The 11,395-nt window shown below is 45.1% G+C and overlaps 1 protein-coding gene across 5 annotated transcripts in view; it reads left to right on the top strand.

Moving 5' to 3' along the window:
- The first annotated feature begins 3,829 nt into the window (after positions 1–3,829).
- The window catches only part of PDE4DIPP2 (myomegalin), a 152,098-nt gene continuing 144,532 nt past the window's right edge, over positions 3,830–11,395 (top strand). For all 5 annotated transcript variants that reach the window (XM_036234995.1, XM_036234996.1, XM_036234992.1 and 2 more), the window contains exon 1: positions 3,830–4,281. In XM_036234995.1, coding sequence (XP_036090888.1) covers positions 3,845–4,281 — 437 coding nt within the window. In that variant the 5' untranslated portion in view covers positions 3,830–3,844. The remainder of the gene's footprint in view (positions 4,282–11,395) is intronic.

The following is an 11,395-nucleotide window of genomic DNA, read 5'->3' as shown; positions in this document are numbered from 1 at the left end:
AATAAGTAGCAGAATAGTAGTAGAGTTTTTCCAGCAGCATGTAAATATCGAAAAGTGATCTTGAAAAAGAATAACAAAGTTGACGGAGTCACCTTTCCCAGTTTTAAAACTTAGAACAAGTAATAATAATTAAGACATCGTGATTCTGGAATAAGGATAGACATATAGATAAATGGAATAGAGAGTTCAGAATAAATCCATACATTTCTAGTCAACTGCTTTTTAACAAGGGTACAGCATTATTTATAATAGCCGAAAATGCAAACAATCCAAATATCTATCTACTGACAAATGGATAAGCAAAATGTGGTAAGTGAAAAAAGTCAGACACAAAAGAGAATATATTGTATGATTCCATTTATATGAAATGTCCAGAATAAGCAAATCCATAAAGACAGAAAGTAGATTAGTGGTTATCAGGGCCTGGGAGGAGGGAGAGCATATGTTAGGGGTGGAAATGGTGAGTGACTGATAATAGCTGTGGGTTTTCTTTTTGGAGTGATAAAAATGTTCTGAAATTAGATAGCAGTGATTGTTGCATAATTCTGGGAATATGCTAAAATACTACTGATGAAAGAAATAATAATAAAAAAAAAATAAAGAACTAAGTACACAGAGAAAGGTTCTGTTACCATGGATAGGAAGAGTCCATGTTGTCAAGATGCCATTTCTTCCCAACTTGATCTATAGATTCAATGCACCCCAATCAAAATAGCAGCATATTATTTTGTGGATATCAATAAACTGATTTTAAGCTTATGTGCACAGGTAAAAGACCCAGAATAGCTAACACAATATTGAAGGAGAATAACAAAGTCAGAGGACTGACACTACCCGAGCAATAAACATAGTGTGACTTTTGTGAAAGGACAGATCAATGGAACAGCATAGAGAACCCCCAAAATAGGCCAACAAAATATAGTCCACTGATATTTGACAAAAGAGCAGAGGCAAAGCAATGGAGAAAGGATAGTCTTTTCAACAAACGGTGCTGGAACAACTGAACATCAAACGCAAAAAAAAAAAAATGTGTCTAGATATAGACCTTATACTTGTCATGAAAATTAACTAAAAATAGACCTAAATGCAAACACAAAGCTATAAAGCTCCTAGACGATAACATAAGAGAAAATCTAAATGACCTTGACATAGTGATGATTTTTTTAGATATCACGCAAATATGAGCCTTAAAAGAATTGAAAAAAATGAACAGCATTTAATTTTAATTAAAACTTTTTGTTCTGTAGAAGATATTGTCAAAAGAATGAGAAGGAGAACTGCTCTTTTTTTCTTTTTTCTGTCCTTCATTTTGCAATTTCCTACTGACATATCTTCCACTTCACTAATCCTGATTTCTGCTGCATTTGGACTGCTGTTAAACACACACAATGGGTTCTTATTTCTAGGTCCTGTAATTTTTCTAGTTAGAATGTCCCTACGATTTTTGTAATAGGTTCCAGTTCTATACTGAAGTAAGTCATCCATCTTTTCATCTTTGCCCATCTTTTCCTGTATTTTAAAAAACCTATTAGTCATAGTTATTTAAAGTCCTGTCAATTCTAATGTCTGGGTCTGTGTCTATTAACTCTTCTCTTAGTATTTAGTCATTTAGATTTGATTTTTAGCATGCTTCATAATTTCATATTGGACCCTAGACATTGCGGATTTTTAAAAAAATGTACAGGCTCTGTAAAATATTACCTACCTCTAAAGAGTTTTTTGTTCCAGCAGGTGCAAAGAATACTGACAAACCACTTTGATCCTGTAAAGACTCGAGTTTAAGCTTTGTTAGACCTATTCTATTTCAGTACTGCCTTTACTCTGAGGGTGTGTAGCCTTCATGGGTCTCAACTGAGTGTTGAGCCCTGGGTGTCTCTCTATCTGGAAGAGGCTTTGAAGTCCAGCTTAGTGTTAGATGCTGAAATCTCTGCTTAGCTCATTAGCCTCTAAACTACTGTTTTCTGGTGTGTTTTTCAGCATCTTGCTTTGTGCCTGCTGGGCTTAGGATCTGGCCACTAACTTGAGGGGAATTCGTACCTAGATTATTGAGCTTCTTCTCGGCCACTCTCTTCTCTCTGGGAGTTCTCTCTGAAGTCCCAGCCACTTTGGCAGCCCCGAACATTGACCTTTGACTCTTCAGCCCAATAATACTGACATCTTTTACTTGGCTTTTATCCTCTAGCACCTGATTTGTGAAATTCCCTCAGGAGAAAAATACCAGGGTGAATATGTGGCTCACCTAATATGCTTCTCTTCTCTCAAGGTTCATAAATTCAGGTCCTGCCTATTTTGGTTACTTCAAAGAGTTTATACATACAATATTTATAAATTTATAAATATATATTTTATTCTAGCCCACTCCTCCTACCCACGGAGGAAGAATTGGTCAAGTAAATGCTGCTCCATCTTGGCTGGAACTGTTAAATCTTAGCACTTCTTAGCTTTTGGGTTTGCGGTAATTCCACTGAGCTGTTCATTTGCCTCAACTAACAAAGATGGCATGTTCTCTTTTAACTGGTGTCTTAGATGAAATCTATTACTTGTCTGTGGGCAAAGCCAAAGTCCAAGTCTGCTAGAATAGCAGCTTCAGCTGAGTAATAGGATTGGAAGCGTGACTGCAGAGAATTGAGTGGTAGGGAATGAATGGAAGTTAGGAGGCACAGACATCCAATGAATACAGTGTATTTCAGCAAACTGGTTATTAAGGGAAGTGAAAGATATGGTGGTTAGAGGGGGAAGGACTTTGTTTTAGGGTCGAGGGGACTTGAGCATGTTTATAGACAGAGGATGCAGCTGATGGAGAAGGGGAGGCCAACAATAAAAAGACAAGAAAAGATGATTACGAATTTCTTAGCAGTGAAGAGAGTGGTGGGGTAAATTTCCCAGGAAAGATAGACTGGGGGGGAAAAAGCAAGAGAGATATAAAGATATAGACTAAGTTAGGAGGTTTGAAAGAATGATGAGAGAACCTGATAGTGCCGTTTTCTGGAGGCACTTGGAATGATGATGGGAGGGACCACTTAACGATAAAGAATCAGTACAGAAGTAGAATTAAAGAAAGGATAAGAAAGATGCCTGAGAGAGAGAAGTCCGTGAAGACTCCCAGGTTCGGGGCTTGGACAACTGTAGTGTTGGGATTGAAAAACCCAGAGGACTGAACAGATTTGGGAGCAAAAATGAGTCGAAGATGAGTTCAGCTCTGTTCACAGAGTTCATCAACAGTAGTGACTATTGCCTGCAAATCTTGGGCTCCATAGTATCTACCAGAAAGATGAGCCTTCTTCCTTACGGACCCGTGCTATATAGAATAGTGCAGTAGAAGCATCCTGCTGTGCTGGAGACTTACTCGCTTCTCTTTTTAGAGGACATTGTGTAATATAAGAAAAAAAGAGTTTTCAGAACAAATATTTAGTGGAGGATTTTTTTGACCAATGGACTTTTTTTGTTTGTTTGTTTTTTACCATGAAAACATTCCCTTGACTTGATGATGAACACCAAGTTGTATATACTTTACTATGAGTTCTTCATGAAGAGCAGCAGTCAGAAAGTCTCAAGTGAAACTGAGGTCGTTGAGGAGAAAGCTTTTTACAATCAAGGAATAATTGAAAGGAAAAGTAGATTTTAAAAGAGGGATAAAGAGGGGAAGAGGGAGAGAGGGGGTAGCCAACAGCCTGGAGAAGCAGTGATTCTGAGGGGAGGATGATATGAAATAAAAGAGGCGGGCTGGTTTGGACGGAGGGGAACAGAAGCGGGAAACATGGGGAGAAGAAATGGGAAAAGGAGACACTTTTAGAGGCTGGGAATAGAGGACGGTGACCCTGGAGCGGGTAGGAAGAAACGCAGAATGCCGTCTGGGACTGAAAAAGCTGTCCAGGTCGAGGTGGCGGGCGGAGAGCAGATGGGAGGTGACGGCGGGTGTTCGTGGAGAGGGACAGAGCAGTCTGGGCGGGGCAGGTACCTAGGCAGCCGCGGAGGCCGCTGGCTCCTTCCAGGCCTCCGCCGGAGTGGATGCTGGTCCACGCCCAGAGGATGCGCCCTGGCGGCGCGGAAAGACCGCGAGGGGATGGAATCTAGGACGCGGGTGGCCCGGGCCGCGAAATCGGTGCAGAGGACCGACGGCCGGTCCTGCTGCCGCGCGTCCCGCCCGGCGCACCAGGACGAGCCCCGCTGGTGTGGGGACGTGGCGCGAGCCCCGCGGTCCTTGCGGCCGTCTCCCGGCGGAGAAGGATGGCGTCCGGAGCCGGCCGGGAGCTGGGCAACAGCGGCTGCACCCTGGATGAGGTGGGCGCTCCGCAGCCTGGGGCTGCAGAAGGCGCTTTGCTGGGAGGGCGGACCAAGCCCCGGCTGGAGCCCCGGGCGCCTGGGAGGGGATGGTTTCTAGTGACATTCGCTTGGAGAAGGTTGGAGGGCCCTGGGATGGGGTTAGGGAGGAGGGGTGATGGGGATGTGGGCGGGAGGACAGGGGAGAGACGCCCAATCGTCTAGAAATAAAGGTGTGGCGCTGGATCGAACTGGACTAAAGCTTGGGAAACCCAGTCTGTCTCCAAGGATTCTCGCTTAACGTGTCGACATCTGCTTTGTTGGCGGAGATGAGGTCCGAGGTCGCGCGTGTTGGGTCCAGTCAAGGAGAGATGAGCACATGATTCAGAAGGCGACACCAGGGTGGAAGCCTTAGGGACAGTGACAAGATAAAGGATCGGGAGGTGTGCGTGGGCGTGCGGTTGAGCTGAGCGTACGCACGGCCTTCTCCCACGCACTCTAAAAAAGAAAAAAAAATGCATCTTAGCCACGGACAGCAGGGCGCGGGGTGGTGATGGTTCTTTATTCCTGGGCCGCCTCTTCCCCTGCAGAGCCCTCCCTGCCTGTTGGCCGGACGAGGCAGCGCGGGACAAGCTCCCTCTAAGCCCGGTCCCTTCTGGGCCTCTGCTTGGAAGACCCAACATATCAGCCCCAAAGTTTCTACATGTAGCAGCAGCAGGATGAGAATCTGCCATACACGATTGATCGATTTAGTTAGTTTTTGAGAAGAGACAGATTATGCTGCCTTTTTTTTGAAATAAACATTTCTTTGTCATAGCATCTTTGGCATGTTCTCTTACGGGAGGCTAGTACTCATGAATCCAACTGCAAGGTGACGGTGGCTTCAGTCTCTAAGCTGCCGTTAGTTAAGAGAGCTGAGAAACGTTACCGCATTTTCCCAGGCCTCGGTTTCCTACGCACAAAATCAAGATTTGGCTCTTTGGAGAATTAATTACAGATCTAATATTAATGGGACCTGTATTCCATGCAGGACGATGCTCGTGAACTGGGAACGTAGTTTATTCGCAAACGCTTAATTGCATTTACTCATTGCACTGTCCACTGTTAATTTGAGAAAACTTAGTGAGGCGGTGGGGGGGGGATTTTACTTCTTCTAATCTCTGTTATTTATTTATTTTGCTTTATTGTACTAGCTAGCACCTCTAGTTCGAAGTTGAATTGAAATAGTGAGAACAACCATCTTGTCTTGTTCCTAATCTCAAGAGGAAGGCATTCAGATGGTACCTGTAGATTTTTCATAGGTACCTTTAATCAAGTTGAAGAAGTTCCTTTCTATTCATAATTTCCTGAGAGTTTTCATTAGTAATGGATGTTTAATTTTACAAGTGAACAATACAAACCAATATCCCTCTTGAACATAAATACAAAAATTTTTAACAAAATTTTAGCAGATCTAATCCAATAGAGAAAGGATAGTCTATCATGACTAAGTGGGATTTATCCCAGAAACTCAAGATCGATTTTAACATTCTTATATCAATCAATGCAATTCACTTTATTAACAGAATAGAAAGAAAAATGATAAAGGCGGCTCAAAAGATATAAAATTAAATATCCATTCATTTAAAAAAAATTTTTTTTAAAGCGTAATTTCCCCCCAGAGCCTCAGGAATTAGTTTAGAGATGGGCGCTTGATTCAAGTTAGTCTAGATTCTTGGGGAGCCTCCTGAAAGAGGCAGCCTTTCTCCTGATGGACGAGAGCCTGAGGGAGAGCGTCGGCCTGGGCCTGCTGGCGGATAACTTGCTACCTTGCAGGTGCTGAAAATAAAAGCAGCACAGAAAATAACCGAGAGAAGGAGAGAGAGTTCGATTGTCAGAGTCTCCGCATTAAGCTATGTTCGAAACCTCTGGTTGCTGTTTTTTGCTTAACTCTAATTGAAGTTTTATCCCCACTCGGTGTGAGGGGAATGGGGCAAAGTGATGGAGATTCACTCCAACGGAGAAAACCCTGGATAATATTAGAAATATCTGCACAGAGGGTGCGGTCGATGGCCAGAAGATCGTAGTGTGGGAAGGCAATGGCAGGCAGGGAGATGTTTGCCTCAGGACGCTCCAACTTCTTCCGATTCCTGCTCTTTCTTATTTGGCAGAGTTCAAAACAGAATTCTGCAATTTAGAGTGTGGTCGCGGACATCTGTGGCGGCAGCATTACCACTGTTATCATCATTACATGTATAATTTGCATTATTCATAATCTTCATCGAGCGCTTGCCGCATGCCTGGCCATGTCGTAGGCATTTAGTGAGCATGATCTCATTTAAGTCTCACTATAATTCTGTGAGAAAGACGTTATTATTGTCTGCTTTCATAGGAATGTCGAATAATTTGCGAGGAATTGCTTCCAATTCATATGGCAAAATGCCTGAGGGTCAACACAGAGAAATAAATGACCTGTTTAAAATAAAAAGAAGTGCGCCTGGACATGACCAAGAATCTATCAAAAAAAAAAAAAAAACAACCCAAAAACCCATCAGATAGCTCAATATTCAGGTTAAGAAAAATGGGTGAATTGCACATTTCAGAGGAGAATCTGGGACATTGTTCAAATGACAAAGACTTAAAGCAAACTGGGCTCCCTGCCCAGAACAGCAGGCACATGTGTTCACAGAACGGGGGGCATTTGTCCACCGCGTGTGTGCTCACGCACGCAACACTAGCTCAGAGTAAGTGGAACCCATAAAAGGAAGTTAGAAACCTGTACAGGTGACCTCAGGGGACAAACAGAAACAACATCGTGTTACAGCCTCCTTGTCTTCTCTAATATTCCAGTCTGTAACATCTTTTTGCCTCATCGCTGTATAAAACCTTGACTTTGGAATCTCCAACTAAATATTGCAACTAAAATGTCCAGCTTTCCTATAATCTCAACAAGAAAGGTTTTCATGGATTGTCTATATCTTCTAAAAGAAACGTTCTTGGAAGGAATTAGAAGTGCATTTTGGAGAGAATGCTTAGGCGATGTATTCAGCAGAGTGGCCTTATGGAAGAACTACTCACCACTCTTAGTTTTCACCATAAATCTAGGTTTCCTGTCCTGCGGCCTTAAATAAGTGTTCCGAAATCTTTGTGCTTCTTTACTATAAAGAAGAGTAATAGCTTCTTTGTGAACAGGAGGGCTGGGTCTCTAACTCTACAGCATGACTTTGGGTTGTGGGACGGTCCAGGGGTCTGTGTATCAGTTATCTATCGCCGCATAGCAAATTACACCAAAACTTAGTGGCTTGACTCTATGTGTCAGCCTGATTGGATCGCAAGGTGCCCAGATGTTTGGCTAAACGTTATCTCTGGCTGTGTTGGTGAGGTTATTTCCAGATGAAATTAGCGTTTGAAATCAGCTGGCTTAGTAAAGCAGATGGCCCTCCCCACTGTGGGTGGGCGCCGTTTGATGCATCCAGGGCCTCAGTAGGACAAAAAGATGGAGGAAGGGAGAATTTGCTCTCTCTGCTTCACTGCTTGAGCTGGAACATTAAGCTTCTGACCCTGGACTGGGACCTACACCATGGGCCCTCAGGTTCTCAGAAGGACACCATCAGCTTTGCTGGCTTTCCAGCTTCCACCCAGAAGATGGTGGGATTTCTCGGCCTCCATAATTGCATGAGCCGGCCCCTTGTAATAAGTGTCTTTCCAACACCTACAGTGTGTGGTTGCCAGCGATCATTGGGGACCTCTTAGAGACTGCCTGTCACGGTCTGCATCCCTTATGCGAAGGCCGGGAAGTTGATGAACGACTTCCTTCTGGAATGAGGCTGGTCGAGTCAAGCACCAAGCAGTGAGGAGGAGCACACCTTCTTTTTTCCAGTTTGACCCAGCGGCTGGTTTTTCTCAGCCTTCGCCTTCAGCTCCTCGGTGGCCACGGATGCTTTTCATGCTTCAGTGAAACCGTGAACGACTCTGCTGTCCCTTACCTCTCTCCCGTCTCGTGGACCCTCAGGACTTCCCTCCCCTCAGCCTTCCAGGACAGTTCCCACTTGCTCTGTGCTGGTCTCACAGGCAGAAGTGGGATGTCAGGGAGGACCAGGAGCAGGACCCAATCCCAAGAGTAAAGCTGTCAGAAGCTGAGCTGAAGAACTGGGGCCCCACCTTCCGCCGGACTGGGCCCGAGTTCCTCTCCGATGAAGGAACACCGACTGCAGAGTCCGGCCCCGGGGAGGGACCACTGAGGACCTGGCCAACAGTTCAGCTCTTCAGGCAGGTTCAGAGCTGTGACTCCAGTGTCCTGCCCAGAGGGTAGGACCCAAGGACCCAAGACCAGTGAGGCGATCTGGCCACATGAGGCAGATGTAGCAGAGGAGGCAGAAGGCAGGCCCGGGGCGCCCAGTGCTGGGAGCCAGGCAGGCCATCGGAAAGGGCATGCAAACGCCCGTTGTCTGCGGATGGCCTGGCGGACAGCGGACAGTGTGAGGCAGGTCAGGCGTAAGACCGTAGTGGCTAGTTTTGGTGACTGTGATTCCCTGGCGCGTTAGTGCCCCATCTAAGGGCCATGCATGGTGAGGCTTCGCTGCAGGGTTGGCCTTGCCAGCAGGGGGCACTGGTGGGTGGTTTGCACTGTCACAGGACCACGTCTGGCACTTGTGGATGGGCAGCTCTCGTCACAGGCGAGGACAGTTTGATACAGCTTCCTGAGCAGCTTGAATTCTCTGCGGCACGCATGGAGGATGCCGCGTGGCTGCTTTGATTTCCAGCGCCGGTGGCAGTCAGGAGACAGGAGGCTGAGGCCGAGGCACATTTGGTTTTTCAGTTGAGTGGGTACCTCGAACTGCGAGTTGGGGCTCAGGGTTTTCTTGAAAGGACAGGCTCTTGAAAACTGCTTTCGAGTTATATTAGCGGCAACTTATAAGGTAATGTGCTTCCCCCCAACCCCCACTGTCTCCCCTTCTCGTCTATTCTACCGTCCCCTGATGCCCTGTAAGTCACAGAACCTGCCCTTGAGCCTGGAAACTATTTGGGAAGGAGGTCGGAAGGGGCCTTGGTGCACATTGTCACTTTTGCCTCGTGGTGTCTTAAAGGTGCCACCTGGTGTCTGGCAGTTCATAATGCACAGAGAGGGTCTGCCAGCCAGGTCAACAGAGACGAGGGAGGAGCAGAGGAGGGGCGCCTGATGGCTGGCCGTCAGCGCGCCATCTGGGACGAACGCCAGGGCCCTGACCAGAGTGGAGCAAGAAAGGCTCTCCCGCCCACGATCGTGCAAATGCAGGGGCCGAGCCTGTTTTTAGTTAAAAGGTTGATGTTTTGGTCATCGTGGGTTTTTGCGTTTATTCTATTAAAACGTCGCCAGGTCTTGGCATCCCTTGAACGTTGTACCGCAGGTGCGCGCTTCGCTCCTCTCGCCCTGGGTCCAGCCCTGAGCGCCGTCGCGGCTGAATTAAAAGCTCGAACCGGTGGCACCGGTCCATCAGTACCAGGACCTCTGGCCTTGTTTTTTCCCTTCTATCCCCCGAGAACCCGCCGAAGCCTATGAACAGGAGATGCGATAATTCTTCTCTGTATCTTACAACCTCTGACTTCCTGTCAGCTAGTCTTGCCATACCGGTTGTCACAGCACAGACCTAGCCTAAAAAGTGGGACACTTCTGTCTGATTTAAATGTTACTTTAGTTGAAAGGAATCATAGTGGTTAATGTTGGGCGTGTTCATTCTTTTACGGAACTAATATCTCACGGCTACTATGCTCACTTGAACTTTGCAGGGATGAAAGACGGTTGTGGAATCCCCGTATTTTGTCCAGGATTGCCAGATGTTTGATATTGAACTCCACAGCTCAGTATTTTGGCTTCTTTTGTGCTAAGATGAAACTGAAAAGCGCATACACAAATATGGGGTTTTTCTCATTGAAATGTTTTTCTTGATCATGTGAGGCTTTCGGAGGCTGTATCTCAATATTTCTGGACCCTTGCCAGCTAGCAGAAAGGACAAACAGCTCTTCTAAGCTGCCAACAAATTGACTTCCAATAGTTCTAAGTGGAGAAGAGGAAATTTATCTTCATTGTGAGTTCTGCCTTTGTTCTGGGAGTGATTATTTTGATGAGCCCTCTGGGCTGTGCAGATTTAAGCCAAATATCTACCAGGGATAGCTCCTGGTATTAGTTAGATAATTCAATGCAAATACTTCAGATTCTGCTTAATAGTGAAAACAAACAAAAACAAACAAAAACAAAAAAAACCTGACCCAGGAGAGGGTATATTTTATGTAATCATAGTAATTTAATAATTTTAATTTTTCTTAGGAGATACACACTGAAACATTTAGGGGTAAAGAGTCTTCATCTTACTTTTAAATGGCTTATCAGTAATTGTGTGTGGGATAAGTTGGGGAGAGGAAAAAATGTGGAGAAACGTGAATGATTGGTAAATCAATTGAAGGATTTGCAGGACTTCGTTGTACATTCTTTGCAACTTTTCCATGTGTTCAAAATGTTTAAATTTTTGTCAAAATGGAAAGTTTTAAAAACCGATTGATGTCATGTGAAATTGATTGATAGATACATGAAAACGTTTATATAGCTCTGTAAGATCCACTCTATAGAGGAGACAGAACACCGGGGTTTCTCGGTGTCTGCCAGAATTTTAAATCTACAGAAGTCCATCGCGATCGATTGGGGGACTGGCTAGTGGATGGCATGACACAGGAAACGAAGGCAGAGGCTGTCGCCGGACGGCTGTCTTGTCCTTAGCAATGCGTTTTCTAATTCGGAAGCCGGTCAGAGCCCTAAACCAGGATCATGCGCTGCGTTTAGTTATCAACCCCAAGGGATTTTTAAGTGGCCCGGATCGCCTGATGCACGCCCCTGATCTTGGATAGGAACTGCTTGTCCCGTACTTGAAAAAATGACTCAGGTTTTAGCAGTGGCGCAATCGTCATGAATGCCCTGAAAGCTGTTTGTGAATTTATTCCAGTATTGTTTCTGGTTCTGAAAATGTATTTATTAACCCTCACATCAATCCCTTCCACTTTTAAGGCCCAGTATCTACGTTTAAAGCAAAGAGAATTATCCAGGTGATTCACACAAATCTTTCTTCACTGTTCTAAAACCCCTTCCTAGATATTCACTTACCACATTTTTGTGTCATTCCCCATC

Source organism: Rousettus aegyptiacus, unplaced genomic scaffold (genome assembly GCF_014176215.1).
Source record: "Rousettus aegyptiacus isolate mRouAeg1 unplaced genomic scaffold, mRouAeg1.p scaffold_m13_p_17, whole genome shotgun sequence".
Taxonomy (NCBI): domain Eukaryota; kingdom Metazoa; phylum Chordata; class Mammalia; order Chiroptera; family Pteropodidae; genus Rousettus; species Rousettus aegyptiacus.
Note: the sequence above shows the minus strand (reverse complement) of the source record. Positions and strands in the feature narration are given on the sequence as shown.